The following is a 24,962-nucleotide window of genomic DNA, read 5'->3' as shown; positions in this document are numbered from 1 at the left end:
CTGCAGTCGTCTACCGTAAACGCGTTTTTGAAAGCTAGGTCTAGAATTTCAGTCTTCTGTTTATCATCATCCATTATATTACCCGTACTGACAGCAAGAGAAGGTATTGAATTATTTGTAGCGTTCATAGATTTTACGTACGACCAAAATTTTTTGGGATTATTTTTAGAATCTCCAGATAAAATATTGCTTTCAAATTCATTAAAAGAATATCTCATTGACCTTTTGACAGCTGCTTTCATTTCGCATAATTTCTGTTTGTCAGTGGTCAATGACTACGTTTAAAATTCTCTGCTTTCTCAGCAACTTCCTAATATGTTTGTTGAACCAAGGTGGATCCTTTCCCTCCTCTATATTTTTGCTAAGCACATATTTCTCTAGCATGTGGTGGACAATGCCTTTAAATTCTGACCAAAGATGCTCAATATCTTTGTGTCCTGCAGTGAATGCTTGGAGCTGACGATGAAGATATTCATTAATGACACTTCTATTTCCTTTCCCAAACAAGAAAACTATATTCTGGGTGTTCCCCACTGACATAGACGTCACAATGAGATTATGCTCCCCAATACCTTCTTCTAGATTAACTTCCTCAAAAGGATCAGGTCTGTTTGTCACCAAGATATCTAATATGTTCCCATCTCGAGTTGGTTTTCTAACCAATTGCTCAAGGTTTTATGTTGAAGAGCACTCCTAGAATAACTTCACATGAGTCTTTGCTTCTGCCCCCTGTGATAAACGTGTAATTTTCCCAGTCAATGGATGGCAGATTAAAGTCTCCACCTGTAACTAATGGATAATTTGGATATTTATTTCCTATGTACTCAAGACTTTCCCTGAAACATTCTGCAACGTTTGTTGTGGATGCTGGTGGTGTATAAAAACATCCTAATACAATGGTCACTCCTTGTCTGATTGGCAACTTTATCCAGACTATTTCACAGTCCAACCCATCTACTAGGGATCTCTGTAAGGGCAGATATTAGAACAGGAAACGCTGGGAATGTCAGTATGAGACTAGTTTTAAAATTTTCAGCATAGGTATGACAATGACCTCCATCTGTTTCATTGATTTGATTTTGATTTGATTTGATTTTAACTGGAGAGCTAAAACAGCTTAGGTCTAACCCACCACTGCCCGCACCGAAACTAGGTTTATTGTGTGGCATCGCTCGCTGTATATCTAGTAAAGCCAACCAGTGCCCTTAAGTAGTGTAAGGAGTCCCTCTACCAGTTTTTTGTTAGACACAATTTCTTCAGGTCTAGTTGTCCCGAAGATTCTGTATCTTTTACTCTCCAATGCCATGCATTCAAAGATTAGGTGTGATGCAGTTTCTTCACCCTCATCACAGATCCTACATTTAGGGTCCTCTTCCATTATACCCATTGTGTGTAGGTGTTTTTTAAAGCTCCCATGGCCAGTCATCAGTTCAGTCATGAGTTTGATCTCTTTCCTGTTCAATCCCAGGATTTTAAACCATGGCTTGGGCATCATTACCTTACCATGTTTTTGTTTATGGACCTTGGTCCAATATCCTACGTGCTGTTTCCTAAGCCAGTTCCATAGTTCTAATTTGATCATAGCCTTGGTGATTGTCAAGACAGGTTCCTGTCCAATAAATGGAGTTGTTGCCCCCATCCTAGCCAATCTGTCGGCTTGTTCATTGCCACAGATCCCTGAGTGGCCAGGGACTCACACTAGGTACACCTTATTGCTTCCCCCTAGCTCCACCAGAGCCCTGTGGCAATCTGCAACAATCTTAGACCTTGTTGCAGGAGCTGCCAATGATTTCAGGGCTGCCTGGCTGTCTGAATAATTGTAGATGTTACCATCATTGTAGCACCTACTCATATTCTCCTCCACACGTGCCCTGATTGCAGTTATTTCGGCTTGGAATACAGGGGCCAGTTTCCCTAGAGAGATGCTGCTCTCCAGTCTTGGCTGAACCCCGTACAACCCTGCCCCAACACCTTGATCTGCTTTTGACCCATTGGTGAACCAAACGATGTCCCCCGTACGGTGTCGAACTGTTTTCTCCCACTGCCACATGATAGAAATTTTGGAGTATTCAAAAAGAAAAGAAAAAATTGTGATAGAGTTTATACCCTAAAAGCAAACAGTAGGAAAAAATGTGGAAGTACATGTTCCAGAGTATGATGAAATAATTGATTTTGATACATGTTGTATCGAAGGGAAACTGAAGGATTCCCAAGAGATAAAAAGCAGGCATTCTCCCTTAAAATTCAAGTACCACAACAATTGGAGAGGTTGAAGCATCTGTTTACATCAACTTTCCTGTTACACACATTATTTCTGGGAAAGTCAAGGTCACTGCCTTATCTTAGCATACCATGTGACAAGGTATACAAGGACAAAGTTCCCATAAACTTCAAAAAGATACAGGACATTTGAAAGTCAGTGAAATATGGTCTTCAAGACGTGATGGAATTTTACGAGAACATTCTAAAATGGGCAACAATGAGTACTCTGAGTGAATCTTTTCATCTCTAATAAGTCCTAAGTCCTGTGTGTTTGTTTCTTCATGAATTTAAATTATATTCAGTCATAGTAATAATGCAGTATGTAACTAACATTACTGTTGTCCGTTAATATGTATTCCATGAACACATGTGATTAATATTCCATATTAAATTTATTAATCAATACAGGTCATGAATTTATTGGTAACCACAGGGCTGAAAAGCATTAAGTCCATTTTTGAAAAACAGAAATAAATGCGGGTTAAATGTTCAAATTGTATTTTCATTAACAAAAATTACATTCTAAAAAATTATTTAATAGATAATACTAGTTACCAGATTTAAACTTTTTCTGCATTTGGTTTGTAAATGGGTGTATTTACCTAATTTTGAATTGCTAAATACAATGGTAAAATCAGTTTTTCTCTATGACATCACATTTCCTAGATACACAGCAGAATAAAAAATGGTAACAGCAAAAATTGACACAATTAAGTCAAGCAAAACTACACATTCATAATGTTTGAAGTCAATACTGTTTTGCACGTAAAGTCAGTGTTGTGCTATGTAATAAATGACATTGTGTTTCAGTTAATGGTACACTGTGATGCATATTTGAATAGGTCTTTAGGAGAAGAAATGAATTACTGAATAAAAAAACCAGGGTACCATTTTAAAAAAGTCATACTGCTGTTCATATCTTTGTAAAAAACAAAGCTACAGTAAAGGCAATCATGCTGATTGATGTCCCCCTGACAGTTGAAGAGCATTTGCTTGAAACATTTTGTAATTTGCTTCTGGACAAACAGTTATTTAGAGTAGTCAAGATAAATGGGACATCCTTTATATGGGCATGATGCCAATAAAAGGTCCAAATTAGTTCAGAATATATTTCCCCCCTTAAATCGTCTTTGGTTTTCGAAAAATGCAATGACGGAGCTCTTCTTTTGTTTGCTGTTTCACCACTCTCCCTAACAAAACCCCAGCAGTAGTCATCCATCTTCAAAGGGTTCCAATGGCCTTGGTAATGGTGCTCCATGGTAAGAATGTCTTGGTGAAAGCGTTCCCCATGCTAATCGCTTACGGCTCCCAAATTTTCTGGGAAGAAATCAAGGTGAGAATGTAAAAAGTGAATTTTAAGTGGCATTCTACACCCCAAGTTCTTATAGTTGTCCAACAGATCATTCACAATGGTAACGTAGTTTTTGTCTTTTCTGTTACCCAAAAAACCCTTCACAATTGCTTTAAATGAAGACCAAGCAGATAATTGGATATCTGTGAGTTTGGTATCAAAGGTTGGATCTTTCAGCAATTTTCTTATTTGTGGTCCAACAAATATAGCCTCTTTCAGCATTGATTCGCTTAATTTGGGAAACTTTTCTTTCAAGTGATTGAAGGCCTCACCTTCTTTATCCAGAGCTTTTACAAAGTTCTTGATAAGACCCAACTTGATATGAAGGGGAGGCAAAATGATTTTATCGGGCTCAATCAATTGTTCAACAAATTGTTCACATTTACATTTACGTTTCCAGGAACACATGACTTCCTTACAGGCCATTCCTTGACTGTATAGTGGTTCCTGGTGTAATGGCTGTCCCAAAGGCACAAAAAGCAGCAGTGTTTCGTGGATGCAGCCTGTAAACCTGTAAGGAGTGCAACAACTTTTAAATTACAGCAAAGGTGCCATTCGTGATTCTTATATTTAGTTGCCTCTAGCAGCAAAGCCATGGTTTCATAAGTTTCTTTCATGTCTACTGCCTAAGCAAGCCAAAGGTACCAATGGAAATGGATTGCCATTATGCAGTAGTACTGCTGTCAAGCTGATGTTACTGGAGTCAATAAATAGTCGCCACTCCTATGGATTATGTTATACACCTAGCCACATCATTAGACCATTGAAATCTCTCTACACACACACACACACACACACACACACACACACACACACACACACACTGAATTCTGCATTTTGAAATACTGAGTGAAAGAAGCACCTCTTGATCTGAAACAGGAAATTTTTGTCCCTGGAGCTAGAAGATTCCGTTGTTGCAGTCTCGACCCCAAGAGTTCAGCTAACTGTTTCAAAAGTTGTAGATCATGAACCAAATCATTCAATTCCTTTTGATTTAAGAGCTGAGGCAAAGTGTCATGATACTGAGTGAGGGCAGTACTCTTCTATATGCTCAATACTTTCTGATTCACTTGACATGGTGTCTGGTTCCGTGGCTTTCAAGTTACAGACAGGAGCACGGGGCACAGGCAGATGCACTGAAGATACATTTGCATACTTTATTTTATGTCTAGTTGTGCTTGAATGTCCCAAAATATTTGTAAGACAGAAGTAACAGTCTGAATAATGGTCTTTAGGCTCACACCACACCATCAGATGGCATGGCTCAGTGTTTTCCTTTCAGCCACTCATCAGATGGAATGGCTCAGTGTTTTCCTTTCAGCCACTCGGTTAAGGTTGTGGTACAGGTTATGCAGGGAATATGAGGTGCAAAATTTTTATCTTGATCACCAACAGGACAATAAAATTACAATTTATATGCCTTATGCAAGGAAAGTGTTTCTGAAGAAGAGAAATTAACATCCAGTATTGATTTAAGTGTCAGGAAGTCATTTCTGAAAGTATTTGTATGGAGTGTAGCCATGTATGGAAGTGAAACGTGGATGATAATTAGTTTGGACAAGAAGAGAATACAAGCTTTTGAAATGTGGTGCTACAGAAGAATGCTGAAGATTAGATGGGTAGATCACATAACTAATGAGGAAGTATTGAATAGGATTGGGGAGAAGAGAAGTTTGTGGCACAACTTGACCAGAAGAAGGGATCGGTTGGTAGGACATGTTCTGAGGCATCAAGGGATCACCAATTTAGTATTGGAGGGCAGCGTGGAGGGTAAAAATCGTAGAGGGAGACCAAGAGATGAATACACTAAGCAGATTCAGAAGGATGTAGGTTGCAGTAGGTACTGGGAGATGAAAAAGCTTGCACAGGATAGAATAGCATGGAGAGCTCCATCAAACCAGTCTCAGGACTGAAGACCACAACAACAACAACAACAACAACAACAACATGCCTTCTTAAACAAATCAGTGATTGGTTTTCTTTGAGCTTTTGGAGTGAGTTTCCCACACACATAACAAAAGTTGTTGGGGTGGTTTAGACAGCAACGAGATTTACTAGTTGCCATTTTTCTTAGTGTAAGTTTTAAAACACAAAAAGTTTGCACTGCCTTTCACAGGAAACACTCACTGAGGATCTCTCTCTCACCACTAGATTACCGCACCAACCTTTTACTGACGATTTGTAGATCTTCTAGCTCTCTTCTGCAAATCAAAAACAAACAATTAAACATCAAAGCAAAAGAACAGCAAAAAGCAAAGTACTGAACAGGAAAAATAAAAAACCCTTAAGAACTCAAAAATGGTGCTTGCTAGACCATTTTGAAAGGTATATTCGGATTCTACACACCAAAATACGTTTTAGTTGATGTATCACATCCCAGATGCAAAATGGCTGTTGACTAGTGTAATAGGAGTTATAATCAATATTTATTTGGTTTAGTTACATCTATACAGTTTTTTCCTTCTCCTGTTAAAGTTGCAAAAATGGATTTAATGCCTTTCAGCTCTGACCGATTCAATTGATAGAGGAAAAAGAGAAGATTCAAAGAAGAGCAGTGTGTTTCTTTGCAGGGAGGTGTTCTGCATCATGGTGTGGTGTGGTTTACTATTAAAAGTTCAAAGAGCATATGTTCCTAGAAGAATCAAGCAACATACTGTTGCATCCTATGTATATCTTCCAAAAAGATCATGTAGGTAAAATTAGAGAGATTATAATTCACATGGAGACTACCAGTAATCTCTATTATTATGAACTATTCACGACTGGAACAGGAAAATGGGGGAAGTGCAGTGATACATACCACACACTGTAAGGTGGTTTGGGGAGTAGAGATGTGTTATATTTAGTTTTGTTGTAACACATTTCAAGTAAAAATATACCAAGTAGTAGGCATATCATATCTGAAATTGTCAGCCCATACAGTAAAATCAAATTAATAGTGAATGTTGTTAAGACAGAGTGAAAGTAGCCATGGAAAATGACAGTATTGATTTAAAAAACTCTGCAAAAAGGATTTTGCCATGTTTGCAAATGTCTTACTCAGTTTATACTTACAAATGTGGTATCAGAGGGAACAGCGATCTAGGGTGTCCTTTACTGAATCTAGTTTTGAGGTACAATGGATTGAAAAATGCAAGTGTAAAAATCTTTTTATAGTCTAACAGCAGAAATGAAATGTCCGACAGATAATGCAAATCCTATTTCATCTCGATTTCTAGTAAAAGCTAGTCTTTTATACATTCGGCTGTTATTCATTCCTGGAAACCATTTGATGATATGATAATCTTTTGTTTTCGCAGACTTCACTAGACACTATCAGTTGTTTATATTAACTAATTTCTTAAAAAATTGTTTTCTATGTTGCATTTATTAAAATGTGGAAAGTAAACAGACTCATTCTATTTTTCTATTAAATTGTTAGAAGTTATTGACACTGCAGTTTTCAGCAGAAGGAAAATTTAAGAAAATATGTGAAAAGAAATGATAAGTGCTTTTTGCTTAGGATTGGGTATGGTAAGTATAATATGAAACACAATTTTAAAATCCTGGCTTGTTACTTGTACACACTGCATTACTGTAGCCCTTTTTAATTGTTTCCTCCAGGATGCCTTGTCCTGGATGTTAATTCCTTATTTGAGTTGGGAAAGTACTCTGTTAAGCTTATTTATTTTGTTCCAGCTGAAGAGCTTTTTCACTGAACACTTGCATACAGAAGAAGAAATAAGATTTGTACTCGAAGGTTCAGGATACTTTGATGTACGAAATGGAAATGATGAGTGGATTCGTATTGAAGTTTTACCTGGTGATATGATCATAATTCCTAGTGGAATATACCATCGATTCACACTTGATACAAAGGTTTGTATAAATATTATTAAGCTTTCCCCATCCAAAAAATCACACTAACTAGTAAGCTGACATAGTTACAATTGAAACTTGCAGGGGGTGTTCACTATGTTAGCATATGCCAGCTTTCTGCGTGCTGTCATTCATTGTTCAGTTAGATAATATATCACTGTAAAGATGTGATTCCATTAAGGCAACTAGAACAATTCAGCCCTTGTGGCTGTCAAATGGGACTGCTTTGACGTAACTGATGGCAGGAGCTGGAGGCAGCAAGAACTCAGCCAAGTGGTCAAGTTACAGAGACCAACGTGAGATGGAGTTGTCACTGTAGTTCATCTTATTTGATTGTCTTGTGGTTTTGCAGCTGAAGCAGTATCAGTACTTCAGTTTCTTTATAAAACTGATGATTGCAGCTGTGGCCATGTAGTGTTGGAACATGTCAACAAGAAGCCACACTCAATGTCTTTGACCATATTTCACTATCATTTCAGTAAGTAGTCTGTATGAGGGTGTGGTGAAAAGTAATGCCTTCAAATTTTTAGTGTAAAAACTGTTATAGTTTTGTAGGTAAAGCAGATGTTATTGAATTCTGCATCTTTATTCTTCATGTCTACAGATTTATTTCTCAACATAAGTCACCCTAGCAATGGACATATTTCTCTCAGCAAGAGACCAGTTTGTTGATACTATCGCTGTTGAATATTTGACTTTGTTGGTAGAGGCACCACCTCAGCTCTGCTTGGACTGCTTCATCACTAACGAAGTGAAGTCCTCAAAGGTGTTCTTTAAGAATTGGAAACAGATGAAAATCAGAGGACCCAAGTTGGTACTGTATGAGGGATGATCAATGACAGTGAGGCCAAGGCGTTGGATTGTTGCAGATGTCACTTGTGTGTGGTATGGCATTGCCATGCTGAAGGAGAATGCACTCCATCTGTGGACGAACTCTTTGAATTTGGAACTCGATTACAGCATGCTGCTTCTCAAGCACCAACATAGTTAAGATACATGCAACCATGTTACACACTAGAGTTTGGAATTCTGTAGTGGCAGAGGGCAGCATATATGTAGATACGAAGAAAAAAGATTTGAATGTAAATGTTTGTGTTATTTAAATAGCTTTTAAGAGTTTTCACATAAATTCGGAACCATTACATTCATACTGACTTGCATGTCTTACAAAGGCTGCCATCCCATGGCCTGTATGTTGCTGATTTTAAGGCAGTGCCACCATGATTCTCACTAAGTGACTGATAGTTGTGTCATTTGAAGCTGAACACCCATCTCTAAATGTGTATCTCAAATCATGCAGCTGTAGTCATTCTAGACATTGCATTTGAATCACAGCTTTAAGAAATAATGATTATAGGTGATGAAAACACTTGGCTTCTTGTTCCAGCAGGAGAATTTACAAATTTTGTACTTCTCCTGTGGAACTCTTCTGTCACACTATTTTAAACAAGACAGTTTTTTGCAATATATTACTTCCCTTCTGCATCATAGTTTAGAGGGACTGGCATTATGGCAGCCGACTCTGCAATGCCCTTCAGCACTAAAGTGAAGACTAAAATAATGTGGAATGAACCAGAAAATACTATATTAAGACCTTTTTGTTTAATTGTCATAGCTGTTTTGTGGCTTCAAAAAATTTTCATTTTGGGGTACTGTTATGAGTTTACTGATGTTAAATTTTAATTTATCCTTTCTGTCACATTACTCTTATTTAGCCATCATCTTCCATTTGCCCCAAAATACTTAATAATCATGTTCCTTCTATAAATTTTAGTTTAATAAATGTTGGTTTGGTTATGATTAATTTCTTTCCACTTTTGTTACAGAATTTTATTCGCGCTAAAAGGTTCTTTATTGGAGTACCAGTGTGGACACCACACAACAGGCCAGCTGATGAGATGGATTGTCGAAAGCAATATCTTAAACAGTTAGAAAATGGGTTTGAAGCAAGGCAAAGAGGACTTGGTAGTTCATAAATTCTCTTGTATGTCAGATTTTAGTCTAAGGTTCAGTTTTATGGTAAAACATAAAAAATGGGAAATATTGTATATCACCATGTAAAGTTATAAAATGGGTCATAACTTTTTTTTTCTATGGTTCTGGGAACAATTGTAATCAATTATGATATTATGTGGCAGGATAAGGAAAATCTCATTTCTTGAATATGAAAGGTAGCTTATCATAACATTGTTAATAAATCTATGCATTTCTTTGTTCTCGCTATCACATAGAGTATTTTAAACTACAGGAACTGTTGTCCTTCAATCTAGAATCTATGTACATCTCTCAGCAGACATGGGACAGTGAATAAAAACCTATTGATCTTCATATACTGGCATTGATTCAAATAATATATCTTTACCACTATGCCAGTGTTTTTACTGCTCTTTTTTTTAAATTTAAAATGTGTTTTGAGTTGCTGCTGTGTACAAAAATTATGTTAATTTTGCCAAAATGTAGGTAACAGTTTCTCACATATTCAGCAAACCAATTTTAATCTGAATCTGTTCAGTATTCCAAAATAATGTACTGCCTTTTTTACATTATTTACAACATGATTTCAGTTCCATATATAGTTAATAATTTTTACTTTTTCAATAGGCTCTGAAGTCGTTTGAGATAGGTAGAGAAGTTTCTAGGTATGATTGCCAAAGTAAGATTGTTGAATATTTCTTTGTGATTTCCACAATTAAAAAAAAAAACTTTCATTTAGTAAAAAATTTGTTACACCTCTCGAATGTGCTATCTTAAAAGAATTATTATACAGCCACAATGAGGCTAGTGGTCAGACAAGAAAGAGCTAATCAGGGAATGTTTTAGCTTTGTGTTTCAAGTCCTGCTATGTTTATGGCTGCTGCAAATCAGACAAGAAATTCTTTGTGTGAGGTATATGTGGAACAACTGTGGTTTTGACTCATTAAGATTTAAATCTTATGTTGCTTTGGTAAATAACACACTTTGTCTGATTTGCAGAGAAAGTCCAGTTGCATTTAGAAATTATGTATGTGTCCAGTCTCCATATTCAAGTTAACAGAAATACAGTGACTGCTGAATTATTAGAACAACTGAAGATGTAAACTGAATCATGAGAAGGGTTAGAAGAATGATTGAAAGTGAAGTTCTTCAAAAGTATTTTGAAAGTTCTTTCAGATGTCTCTAGTTAATATGAAATCACAATGTGTATGTCTTAAGTTTTAGAAGGATTTTCTATTTGACAGATGGAAAAAAGTAAAAATGTTAAAAATATAACCATAAAAGTCAGCTTATTTTAACTTTTTGTCGATAATCTGAATCACATATGAAAGAGGGGAAAAGGGAATGTAAATGAATATAGAATACATTTAACATAAACTTACATTGGAGAAGCAGTAATGTATCTGATATTATAAGGCTGTGACTAAAATGGTATTCTCATCAAAGATCATTTTGTAAATAAAAATTAGAGATATTTGTGGCTATTATTTTTTTAAAGATTTTTCTGCATATGTGGCATATATATATTTCAGTATATTGTAATGTTGTTACTTTTAAATATATGGAAGTTCTGAAGTTCTCAAAACACTGTTTTTCTTTTTTCTTACCAATTTTTCCCCTGCTGAATTCCACTCCATAGAGAGAATTTTTTTTAAATTTTATGTGCAGTTACACATCTTATAATAATAATAATAATAATAATAATAATAATAATACAAAAACTAAGTCTAACATACTGCTAGCTTCCAATTCATCTGACTTTCCTCATAGGTTTCAAGCACACACTGCTTCTGTGATAATTCCATCTATTTCTGCCACCTGATAACCTCTAGTTATGTCATCTATGTTCTCCCATCTAGATTTTTTAAATGTTCACTTTCCCCTACAGAATTTTGTCTAGGTTCTTCTGTACCCCCTAGTCTTGCATTCAGTATACTGACAAGAAATTGGCTTATTTTCTTAATCTTTGGTTTTATTTCTAACAACAAATGTTCCAGGCTGAATGAGGTTGCACACTGATAAGACACTAGACCCACATTTTGGAGAATGGTGGGTCAAATCCTTATTTGGTTGTCCAGATTAAGGTTTTTTGTGATATCCCTAAATCATTAAGGCAAATGCCAGGATCGTTCCTTTAAATTGGGCATGGCATGTTTCTTTCCCATCCTGATTTGTGTTCTGCCTCTAATGACCATGTTATCAACAGGACACTTTTCTCCTTGCTCTTCTCCTTTTCTTCTAGTTCTCTTAGCTCTTTACCCTCTTCTTCACTTTCCATTCCTCCTGTATCCCTTCCTGTACTTCTCTTCATATTTTCCAAGAACATGTGTGCAATTTAGATCATTTACTGGATACTTAAATGGCTTTCTGCAATTTTGCTTGTCTCACACTCCCCAAAAGCTACTAAAATCAAAACATACAAATATCTCCCTGCTACCTACTGAAATTTTTCCCCTGTTCACAGTAGAATCTTGACACAAATTCCAGAAACCCAAAACCTAAGGAAAGAAGCCTAAGGACATGCCCAAACATGACTGTGTACACAAAAACTGCATCTCTGTAGACTGTCAAATTTATCTTACAAGGTTTCCTTTCCTGTAAAGTTTACAGTTGATACTTCCGGATGATGGAGATGAAGTTCTGTGCTGTGAACCCAAGCCTGACCAGGTTGCCAAAGTGAAAAGTTTCGTGACTTGCCCTCCATGATACTAGGGCATTGTGTGATATGTTATTCACAGCCGCAACCAGAATTTACACTCTCATAGGAATATGTGACTCATGAGACATATTGCACTACAGATTTGTGAGAAAATGTTTACAGATGGACCTGTGTCACTTTTTGACACTTACATTTTTGAAATAGCCTTAACAAGAATCTCCGACTTCAGCATGACTTTAGACACAAGGTCAAAATAGTCACCAATTCAATACTAACCTATAAGAATGTGTTCAGAAAGACTCAAATGTTTAACCGCTGGACTGGAAAATGCAAACCCCTAACGATCAATACAATGCCACCTACTGCTTCCTTGCACCTTTCACAGACAATCGTCACAAACATGAAACAAGATAATGACTAAAGTATGTGTAGGTCAAGTTGAACCTACATCAAATATTTTAAAGCATCGATGGAACTGGTTTCAATTAATTAGCTTTAACTAATCATCAACAAGTCTGTCTGTCTTCCAAAAAACACCACCTCCAGCTAGATATTGTCTCCACAATATACTATAGCCTCCTCCTATGACATATGCACTTGCTAAAATGCACAACTTCTTATAATAACCAGAAAAACTGCTCTGAACTCCATGCCCAAGCACTTACAAATTCTTGTAACTTTTCCATACTGGAAGAATTATTATTACTAACTTCCTTATTATGAAAAGGACAGTTGCTACTTACCAGGAGACTGACTCTTTTTGTTGTGCCTGCCTGTGACTCAGCATGTCCCCTATATGGTGAGTACCATGAAAAGGTTCATAATATTGTTACATTCCATCCTGGATTTTCCATTGTTTCATATTACTAACTTCTGATATGAGAAATAAGGGACAATATTGAAACAGCACCCCTGCTCCAGGGGTAATGCAGACCCAATCCCAAATTTTACAAGTTACTTAGTAACACTCAAGAGTATTTAAACATTGTGAACCCTATCAGCTAACAAAGCCTGAGGAGCAGAATAGTTGGCCTTGGACTCAAAAGTAATTAATCTCTTTAGCCACCCCCTTCTGCTACTAGTGGCATTTCTTGAAAAGTGTTGCCTCCTGCACAACTTTTCATAAAAGTATTTTTCATTTATTTATGTCCAGCCCCGAAATGAGGCTCCTGGGCTCCAACCACAGCATTGAGCAAGTATTGTGTATCTCCCCAAGAACACACTTTACATGAGGGAAGAAATACAAACAAATCAGCTGTATGCTTGCGTACAAATCCATACCACAAGGCAATAAGTCTCACAGAAACACTACGAGACACATAGTTAGCATCCAAGATAATCTCCCGATGAAGGGACTTTTGAACGACCTTCTTGTTAAGCACATTGGAGGACCATAAATTGTAATAATTGTTTATGGAATAATTAAATATTGTTGGCCGGGTCTAATGCTAGTTTTAAAGAAAAAATACTCATGTTGTTTCTTGGGGATCTCCTTAAATCCGTTGCTTGAACTACTACTGTCTGGAAGCCCTATAGGTTGATGTGTTTGTAGAATAATGTAGATGACAAAACTGCTTTGTATGTTATTTTCATATTTAATAGTTCTACATTCCTTGCTGCCATAAATTTACAATGTTCACTCAGTGAAATACATTTCATTTGTATGCAACTCCAGAAAACTTCGCAATTCTCCTTCCTTCCTTCCTTCCTGCCACACACACCTGCAAGCCGATCGCACCCAGTAATATTGTTCCAAAGTACATCAGTAAAGATATATTCATACTAAGACTGAAACATAGAACATTAAATTGAAAATAATTTACAAAAAATGAAATTCACCCAACAATACAATACAACATATATATTTCTGCAGTACAGTAATTTTATGAAATATTTTTTTAATCACAGGGATTAATTGCGTTAGCATGACGTATTATACAGTTGGAGTTTAAAATATTTCAAATAGGATCGAAAAAAGAATAAAATTGTAAATTCGTGAATATACATGCTTATTGCGCATTGTCCTCCCACCCCTGAGAGTTTCGCTCGCATTCCACTGCGAGGGGAAGTCTTACAGGTGTGCACAATGTTTACAAATTTGAAAAGCAGAACATGCAGTAAAACGGGTGTTTTTGAAGAAATATTATCATAGATTTCTGTGTTCTGAATAGTTAAAGGCTGGTAAAAAGAGGCGTCTGGTGTGCACTGAATTGGAGGGTGGTGTCTGATGGTTCTTCATACTACTGATGGTCTCTATGATTTTTTAGGAGTGGCACAGGTCCCAGGGTATTTCAAACATTATTTCACAGTGTATCAGCTTCAGAATCCAAAGTTCCCTAATCACATACATGAAATATTTCATGAGCAAATTGCAAAATAAACAGGGCTCTCAAAAATCTCAAAATGACTTCTTAACTGATTTGAAGTTAAGTGAAAAGAATACTTGGCCAACCCTCAGGAAAAAGCAAATACTAACTCAGCTTGGAAAAAAAATTGAAAAGAATTAATTTTGGCAAATGTAATTACACTGTTGAATTTTGTACAAATACTAATTAGCAATATTACAAAAAAATACTTACACTAAGACAAAATTGTAAAGCAAATATTAATGCATTAGGGGTAACAAGACTAAAACCAACACTCAACAATCAGTAAATCTTAACTTGGATGCTGAAAATATAAGATAAATGATTTGTTCTCTTATACACTTGACTACCTAACGTTATTCAATTTTTTGAAAAGTTAATACTATTTTGAAAATAAGTCTTTTCTGTTACTTTCATCATAACTGTAAAATACAGTACCAATTCCACTACCGAAAAAGGCAATACTATCTCTCATAAGTAAGTTCTCTGTGTCTTTGTGGCACTATCATGGCTTACAACACTATTTTACATTGTCAATAGTTCATGAAGTACTGTGTGCAGCATAGACACTACTAAAACATCAAAGCTTTTGATAAAGTTTTGTGTGCTACATATGCACTACTTAGTTCCAAGATACTAGATTATGTGTACAGTTGTTTCAAATATAAGTCTGGTGTGCTAATATGGTACAACTTCAATTGGGGATACCATGTAGTGTGTTTAAACAAACACACAGCCAATTTCACTATCAGTTTGGTTCAACTCTTGGTTTTGGATGCTATACAACATCAATTGAATAACTTATATTTTTGAGCACTATGGTGAGCGTCCATAAAAACATGTCATGTAACTAACACTTAAAAGCACAAAAGTGAAAATGTCCTTTCCGGATCATGGGGTCATCTGAAATTAACATATCAATTCTGGTTGAAGATTCACTTAAAGCTAGATAGAACTGAAAAATGTCTGCTTAGGTAATACGCTAAATTATATACTGTACACAGATGATATTATGAATCAAATTTTGGGAAACAAGTGCCCACAGATTTCAACACCTCTCCTGATTTTTTTTTTTTTTTTACACACTTTGGTGAAGATAAGACTTGTTTGTTTCAGTGTACTGTGTCATAGACCTCTACGTATAATTGCATGGTGCATTCTGCACTGTTTACAAGTAGTTCAAAGACAAAGAAAAGTATACATATATTACTAGTTATCAGACAGTATCTTCAAGGTATTTACAAAAATGAGAAAATGTTATGCAGTATTTTATGGGGTGTGGGTATAGTATTCAATGGCAAAGTAGTATTGTACCTGTTAGTTTCATTCATGAGTCATCCCCCTACTCATAGTTGGTTACATAAATAACAAAAACATCAAAGAAAAAATGCAATAGCACTAAGATATTTACAAGTTATTGTGTGGGATATGGTTGTGCTGAAACACTTAAAAACTAGAATTTCTGTACAGATAAATGTTGATCATTACATGTTTCAATAAGTCACTATATGGTTGTAACACTAGGTGCACATCAAGCACAAAACAAATTCAATATTAAGTCTCCCATCTGAGGTAAAGTGTTTCAAAAACTTAGTATATACCTCATCATGTTCCCAGAAAAGTAACAAAATAACTCTCACCTCTCACTAGATTTTCAGAAACAGTAACAAAACAGTTATATGTCAAGTATATAGTCTGATACAATAAATAGTTCAATTCATATAGCCTTCTGAATACTGAATACATCAACCATCAAGTGTTCAGATGTGTCATCCTGACTTACCTTATATGGTACAGTGTAAGTATAAAAAAAGATTCATAAGTACAGGAATAAACAGTTTTCACTTTTCATTACCTTTCAGCAGTGTACAAGTATGTAGTGGAGTATAGGTATAGTTGTTAATTCACTAAAAACATTCTCCAGTTTACTTCCTCTTTTCAAGTGTCATGTTCTTCATATTAATTACCAACAAGATTCTTAATCACTTTTCAGTGTACAGATTATTAACATGTTGCCTATATTACAAAAGATGTCACACTTCACATAGAATCAACCTTTCTGCATAAATATAACTGAGTATTTACTTGTGTCTGTTACTTCAGATCAAAGACACCTTGCATTACAAACCTTGCTGACTCTGTGTGTCTTTCATAAACTTTGTTCACAGTAGGAAACAGCAGGTTCCTCAACCATTCCTTAGCTAACATCATTCTCCTCGTTATATCAGTAATACATCAATACTTCATTAAATGCATCAAACATCTCCTGAGTGCATTGACATAATAACTTCACCTCATATCCTCATAATATCACCTCAGTACTCCACTGAATACTCCACAATAATAATCACCTAAGAAAAATCACCTGCTTCATCTAACACTATAGAGCAACCTCACAAAATAACATCACGTAGCAGTAGACCTCACAACTGGTATAGCTTTTCCTCTAACAATAGAAACAGAAATTACACTATTTACGTTTTATTACTTTACTGTATATAATCACTGCATTGCTTGCACAACTCATTACTTTATACAATCATATTACTTCAACTTAAGGGACAGAAAGGTAACGCTCCCTACAATCACTTACTTTCAAATATGCTGCACTAGGCAACTGTACTTTCCCTTGTTACATTATACAAACACTTTGAAAATTAATGTGTGACACTAAACATCTCAGGTGTACTCTTCTACTAATAGCTATATATACCATATACTTCCTCAAAATTTACCAAAAACTGTTTATACACTGAGTACTAATTTCATTACTCCTGCAATTATACAACCTTTTTACACTTTCATGTTTACTGGTTACTCAGGGTGATCAACATAATTTTATACACTTGTACATTCTGTAAAATTCCATTTCCTTTGTACTCAGAAAATAATCAAATAGATGTTAACTCTCTGTGAATTTTACATAATCAGTGTCGTATAGGTTTTATGTTTCTGTTTACTGTCAAAAATGACTGTTCAACAATGTTTCTGCTCAGAATATATGTGTCACTCTCTCAAAATTTTAACCATACACTACCTGAAATCTAAGACAGTTGAAGATACTACCTAACTTTTTACAAACTAATGACAGGATAGGAAGAAGAATAAGTGACATTGCCACTGAAGTGTCCCAGACAGATCTTGGGACCGCCACCATGTCTTCTGCTAATTTTGAAAACTAGGGTGGTTTCTTCTTCTTCTTTTTTTTTCCAGGAACTGGTCTACGGAATCATCTGGCCCATAAACTAACCCCATTTGAATTCTTTCTGCTAGCCTTCTCTTAAGTGCATCTATTTGAGTTAATGCATCAAAAAGTCAGTGTAAGTGTGCAAGTTTCATGATCCGGTCTTTGTGAAACTCTTTCATACCCCATTTCTGCTTCCTGTACATCGGACAATTTAAAAACTCACTTTTTATCCTTGTCTGTTAGTGTCAGACCAAAACTTTTTCAAGAAACCCTTTTTAAATTCATCTATGGGTAAATTAGTATAGCCAAGTTGGTTGGCCCATGACAAGGCTTCCCTTTCTAATGATCTTTTAATAAACTTAATTTTTAATTCACCACTCATACCAGGGAGAAAGCTATCATGGTAATGCTGTATAAAATCAACTGGATGAAAATGGTTGTCACCAGGGAAACACTTTAGTGGCATAGTAAGACAGCTCACAGAATGTTTTTAGATAAGCCCAATCTTATAACTGTTGTACTGGTTTTTTGATAATAGTGACATCACTATGTAAGTCTGATACATTTGAGTCTGTTATCTCAGCTATCTTCTAGCTTTTTCATCACATCTAAGGCAACACTACCTATTTTTTCATTTAACATATTTTTAAAGGTTACAGCTTGTTTACTAGTGTCTCCAACAGCATCTTTACATCTAACTTCAACAGCATCTATCTCAGATCTGAGAGCCTTGTCTACTTGCCTTATTTTTGTTTCTAATTATTGTACTTTAGATTCTGAAGCACCCTCCCCTCTACTTTCTTCACACGTTCATCTATAGCTTTCATAGTCTTTTTTAACATTTGATATGTGCGCATTAAGCTCTGCTCTAATGAGATTACATTGCTTTTTCCATTGATGACAGTTTTTTTCAAGTTTTTCACTATTTTTTTCCATTGATGACATTAATGCTGTAAACATGTCTTGTAAATTGCGATTTGCAGCAGCCTGAACATCTTCCGACTATGCTGGGACATCCAACGCTGGAATTCAGGTTGGTCTACTACTGTTTGGCTAGAATACAAAAGGCAGTGATGGATTTTTATTTTACATTTGAGTGACTCATTGGCATTAAATTAGACAAAATGTTGCAATCCAGTCAGAGTAACATTGTCGATCTACAATCTGTTCTTAATGAATTGCAAGAAGAGATTTGGCAGTTAAAAGCAGAAAGATATGAGCGTAACATTCCGAAAGACTTTTCAAATGATAGTTCATGCAGTACAGGTACAACTACAATAAAGAATTTTTCATTATTGCCATCAGTACCAGTGTTTAGTGGGAAACCCGAAAATGACGTGAAGGTGTTTTTTCATAAACTTGAATGTGCTGTCATGTTAGGATCCTGTACAGATTTCGATAAGCTAGTGGTTGTCACATTAAGAATCGCATTCAGTTGTTCGAAGCCGACCAGAGAGCCTTGGACACAATCATTCATAGGTTGTATGGAGAGGAAGTAAGCAAAGTTGTTTGATTGGCACAATGTAAAACGTTTCAGGAAGCAGTAGAATCAGCTGTTGGTTTAGTTGAAGCATTAAGATGACCGAATGAGATGCAGAAACAAGAACGCAGAGTTTTCAGCACAACAGAACAATGATACAAATGCAATAAGCGTAAGGTCAAAAGCATAGGGATTGTAAAGAGAATCGAATCTGCTATCATTGCAGGATGCAGGGTCAGGTTTCGAGAGACTGTCGTGACAAAAAGGAAGGTAATGCGAACTACAGACAATCTGCCAGATCTTTAAACAAGTACGGGGACATACGGGCCACCATTCTGTCCACCCCCTTGCCAGAGAGAGTGATTCCTGTTAGTTCCAGTGAAAATCAGACTTAAAACGACTTTGTGATAGGTGCTGTATATCGTGGGAGAAACATCAAACTACTTATTGACACCGGAGCACACACCTCATTAATGTTGTGTGGCATAGATAAAGGGGATAAATTTAAACTGCCGCTATTAAAAGTGTGAGGGTTAAACGGAGGAAAGCGACATAACTATGGAGAAGTTGATGTAGAATTAATTCTTGGCCAAGGCCAAGATGAAGGTGAAAATAAACATAAAGATAAATACACTGCAAGGGTGCAAGTAGTTTCAAATAACGAAACGCGTTATGACGGTGTACTTGGATTTGATTTCTTGTCCACTAACAAGGAAGAGATATTTGTCGCAGAAAGAAAGATCAGACTAGGCCATAGCAACTACAACCTATGAAATCGTTCTTCAGATCATACTCAAAGGAGCAGCAATACTGACGTCGTGGGAATGGACTGGCCAAACGATGTATCAGTTCAAACCGTCCGAGTTGATGTTCAAATTGATCAGCCTCAGCAAATTCCCAAGGGAGAAGGAAAGACAATCTACGTTGAAGTTAAGTCACCCCGATGCAAGGAAGGAACTTTGTTATTAATTGAGCAATCCGAGAACTGGATGCATTGTTATGTTGCTAGAAGTGTAGGTGTCACTACAATGGTGAGACAGAATGTTGCGAAAGTCTCAGTTACAATAACAAATATGAGCAATGAGGATGTTGTTTTTCCATGAGGAACGAAAGCTGCTGAAGTGTTGAGCGTAAATAAAAGTGATGTAATACAGATTGCAGATGTGGTCACAAATGCTGCAGTTATACACACAGATTTTTGTAACAGTACCTCAAAATTAAAATGAGGAGACAAAGTTAAAAATGAACTAAAGTGCAAGATTTGGAAGAAGATAGAACATTTGACAGCTGTTGTTGTTGTTGTGGTCTTCAGTCCAGAGACTGGTTTGATGCAGCTCTCCATGCTACTCTATCCTGTGCAAGGTTCTTCATTTCCCAGTACCTACTGCAATCTACATCCTTCTGAATCTGTTTAGTGTATTCATCTCTTGGTCTCCCTCTGTGATTTTTACCCTCCACGCTGCCCTCCAATACTAAATTGGTGATCCCTTGATGCCTCAGAATATGCCCTGCCAATCGATCCCTTCTTTTACTCAAGTTGTGCCACAAATTTCTCTTCTCTCCAATTCTGTTCAATACCTCATCATTAGTAATGTGATTTACCCATCTAATCTTCAGCATTCTTCTGTAGCACCACATTTCGAAAGCTTCTATTCTCTTCTTGTCCAAACTATTTATTGTCCACGTATCACTTGCATACATGGCTACACTCTCTACAAATACTTTCAGAAACGACTTCCTGACATTTAAATCTATACTCGATGTTAACAAATTTCTCTTCTTCAGAAACGCCTTCCTTGCCATTACCAGTCTACATTTTATATCCTCTCTACTTCGACCATCATCAGTTATTTTGCTCCCCAAATAGCAAAACTCATTTACTACTTTAAGCTTCTCATTTCCTAATCTAATTCCCGCAACATCACTCGATTTAATTCAACTACATTCCATTATACTTGTTTTGCTTTTGTTGACGTTCATCTTATATCCTCCTTCAAGACACTGTCCATTCCGTTCAGCTGCTCTTCCAGGTCCTTTGCTGCCTCTGACAGAATTACAATGTCATCAGCAAACCTCAAAGTTTTTATTTTTTCTCCATGGATTTTAATTCCTACTCCAAATTTTTCTTTTATTTCCTTTACTGCTTGCTCAATATACAGATTGAATAACATCAGGGAGAGGCTACAACCCTGTCTCACTCCCTTCCCAACCACTGCTTCCCTTTCATGTCCCTCGACTCTTATAACTGCCATCTGGCTTCTGTACAAATTGTAAATAGCCTTTCACTCCCTGTATTTTATCCCTGCCTCCCTCAGAATTTGAAAGAGAGTATTCCAGTCAACATTGTCAAAAGCTTTCTCTAAGTCTACAAATGCTAGATACGTAGGTTTGCCTTTCTTTAATCTATTTTCTAAGATAAGTCGTAGGGTCAGTATTGCCTCACGTGTTCCAACATTTCTACGGAATCCAAACTGATCTTCCATGAGGTCAGCTTCTACCAGTTTTTCCATTCGTCTGTAAAGAATTCATGCTAGTATTTTGCAGTAGTGGCTTATTAAACTGATAGTTCGGTAATTTTCACATCTGTCAACACCTGCTTTCTTTGGGATTAGAATTATTATATTCTTCTTTAAGTGTGAGGGTATTTCACCTGTCTCATACATATTGCTCACCAGATGGTAGAGTTTTGTCAGGACTGGCTCTCCCAAGGTTGTCAGTAGTTCTAATGGAATGTTGTCTACTCCTGGGGCCTTGTTTTGACTTAGGTCTTTCAGTGCTCTGTCAAACTCTTCACGCAGTATCATATCTCCCATTTCATCTTCATCTACATTCTCTTCCATTTCTATAATATTGTCCTTAAGAACATCACCCTTGTATAGACCCTCTATATACTCCTTTCACCTTTCTGCTTTTCCTTCTTTGCTTAGAACTGTGTTTCCATCTGAGCTCTTGATATTCATGCAAGTGGTTCTCTTTTCTCCAAAGGCCTCTTTAATTTTCCTGTAGGCAGTATCTATCTTACCCCTAGTGAGATAAGCCTCTACATCCTTACATTTATCCTCTAGCCATCCCTGCTTAGCCATTTTGCACTTCCTGTCGATCTCATTTTTGAGACGTTTGTATTCCTTTTTGCCTGCTTCATTTACTGAATTTTTATATTTTCTCCTTTCATCAATTAAATTAATATCTCTTCTGTTACCCAAGGATTTCTATTAGCCCTCATCTTTTTACCTACTTGATCCTCTGCTACGTTCACAAATTCATCTCTCAAAGCTATCCATTCTTCTTCTACTGTATTTCTTTCCCCCGTTCTTGTCAATCATTCCCTAATGCTCTCCCTGAAGCTCTCTACAAGCTCTGGTTCTTTCAGTTTATCCAGGTCCCATCTCCTCAAATTCCCACCTTTTTGCAGTTACTTCAATTTTAATCTACAGTTCATAACCAATAGATTGTGGTCAGAGTCCACATCTGCCCCTGGAAAAGTCTTACAATTTAAAACCTGGTTTCTGAATCTCTGTCTTACCATTATATAATCTATCTGAAACCTGTCAGTATCTCCAGGCTCCTTCCATGTATACAACCTTCTTTTATGATTTTTGCACCAAGTGTTAGTTATGATTAGGTTACGCTCTGTGCAAAATTCTACCAAGTGGCTTCCTCTTTCATTCCTTCCCCCCAATACATATTCACCTACTATGTTTCCTTCTCTTCCTTTTCTTATTATCGAATTCCAGTCACCCATGACTATTAAATTTTCTTCTCCCTTCACTATCTGAATAATTTCTTTTATCTCGTCATACATTTCATCAATCTTTTCGTCATCTGCGGAGCTAGTTGGCATATAAACTTGTACTACTGTGGTAGGCGTGGGCTTTGTATCTATCTTGGCCACAATAATATGTTCACTATCCTGTTTGTAGTAGCTTACCCGCATTCCTATTTTCCTACTCATTATTAAACCTACTCCTGCATTACCCCTATTTGATTTTGTATTTATAACCCTGTGTTCATCTGACCAGAAGTCTTGTTCCTCCTGCCACCGAAATTCACTTATTCCCACTATATCTAACTTTAACCTATCCATTTCCCTTTTTAAATTTTCTAACCTACTTGCCTGATTAAGGGATCTGACATTCCACCCTCTGATCTGTAGAATGCCAGTTTTCTTTCTCCTGATAACAACGTCCTCCTTCATAGTCCCCACCCAGAGATCCGAATGGGGGAGTATTTTACCTCCGGAATATTGTACCCAAGAGGACAGCATCATCATTTATCCATACAGTAAAGCTGCATGCCCTCGGGAAAAATTACAGCTGTAGTTTCCCCTTGCTTTCAGCCGTTCACAGTACCAGCACAGCAAGGCCGTTTTGGTCAGTGTTACAAGGCCAGATCAGTCAATCATCCAGGCTGTTGCCCCTGCAACTACTGAAAAGGCTGCTGCCCCTTTTCAGGAACCACACATTTGTCTGGCCTCTTAACAGATACCCCTCTGTTGTGGTTGCACCTACGGTACGGCTTTCTGTATCACTGAGGCACACAAGCCTCCCCACCAGCGGCAAGGTCCATGGTTCATGGGGGAAAGGACAGCTGATGAACAGATTTTAGCGCCTGTTTTGCTGGGGAGTGCAGATTTATTCCAAGGACGTGGAAATTTAGCTGTCACTCATTTAGTTCAGCATCATATTCATGTGGGGAATGCAGCCCCAATCACACAGAAACCTTACCGAATACCATCCAGCCAAAGAGAGTTGGTAGAAGACATGGTTAAAGAACAATTAGAAGCTGGAATTATAAAACCAAGAGATCCTTCAGACCCACCGTGGTGTTTGCCTGTTGTAATTGTAAAGAAGAAATCAATTTCTGGAGAACCACAGTTCCGTTTTTATGTTGATTACTGATCTTTGAATGCTGTGACCACACCTGACATTTACCCCTTACCAAATTTAGTGGAAACCTTGGATTTAACAAGTTATCACCAGTTAATAGTGCATCCAGATGATCAAGCAAAAACTTCATTTGTAACAGCAACAGGAGTATACAAATATTTTCGTATACCGTTTGGACTTCGTAATGCTCCAATTACATTTCAACACCTGATGGATTCAGTTTTACAAAAGCTCACCCCAACACAAGCACTTGTTTACCTTGATGATGTAATAATGTTTGGTGAAAACATGAAGCAGCATACTGAGAGACTGCAAGCTGTTTTTGAGCGTGTAAGAAAAGCAAATCTGTCTTTATCAATAGATAAATGTCATTTTGCACAAAGTTAATTTAACTATCTTCATCCTGTTATAACCAGTGAAGGTGTTTGACCTGATCCAAAATTAATTGAAGATGTAAAGAATTTTCATGAACTACAGAATTTGAAAGAACTACAAACATTCTTGGGATTGTCAAATTTCTACAGACGATTTATAGTTGGTTATGTGAATATAGCATGTCCAATGACACAGCTACAGAAGAAAGGAGCCACATTTAATTGGTCAACAGAGTGCAAAAAGGCAACCACAACCCCAGTGTTAGCCTATCTGGACTTCAGTAAACCTTTTATTCTTTCAACAGATGCATCAAATTTTCCCATTAGTGCAATCTTGTCTCAAGAAGTTTATGGTCATGAACATCCAGTCTCATTTGCTTCCAGACAATTAAGCAAAGCAGAATGTAATTATACTACTACTGAGAAGGAGCTTTGTGCTTTGGTTTTTGGTATAACACACAACAGATGTTTCTTAACAGGAAGAGAATTTAAGTTATTACAGATCATGCCATACTTAAATGGTTATTGAGATTAAAGGATCCAAGTTCCAGATTAACAAGATGGG

The 24,962-nt window shown here is 36.6% G+C and overlaps 1 protein-coding gene across 1 annotated transcript in view; it reads left to right on the top strand.

The window, feature by feature from the left end:
- Positions 1-11,030, top strand: part of LOC124616738 (1,2-dihydroxy-3-keto-5-methylthiopentene dioxygenase) — a 59,809-nt gene extending 48,779 nt beyond the window's left edge. Inside the window, exons 4-5 of the mRNA XM_047145107.1 lie at positions 7,292-7,471; positions 9,298-11,030. Of these exons, the coding sequence (XP_047001063.1) occupies positions 7,292-7,471; positions 9,298-9,447 (330 nt within the window). The 3' untranslated portion in view covers positions 9,448-11,030. The remainder of the gene's footprint in view (positions 1-7,291; positions 7,472-9,297) is intronic.
- Positions 11,031-24,962: the final 13,932 nt, after the last annotated feature.

Source organism: Schistocerca americana, chromosome 1 (genome assembly GCF_021461395.2).
Source record: "Schistocerca americana isolate TAMUIC-IGC-003095 chromosome 1, iqSchAmer2.1, whole genome shotgun sequence".
NCBI classification, from domain to species: Eukaryota; Metazoa; Arthropoda; class Insecta; order Orthoptera; family Acrididae; genus Schistocerca; species Schistocerca americana.
Note: the sequence above shows the minus strand (reverse complement) of the source record. Positions and strands in the feature narration are given on the sequence as shown.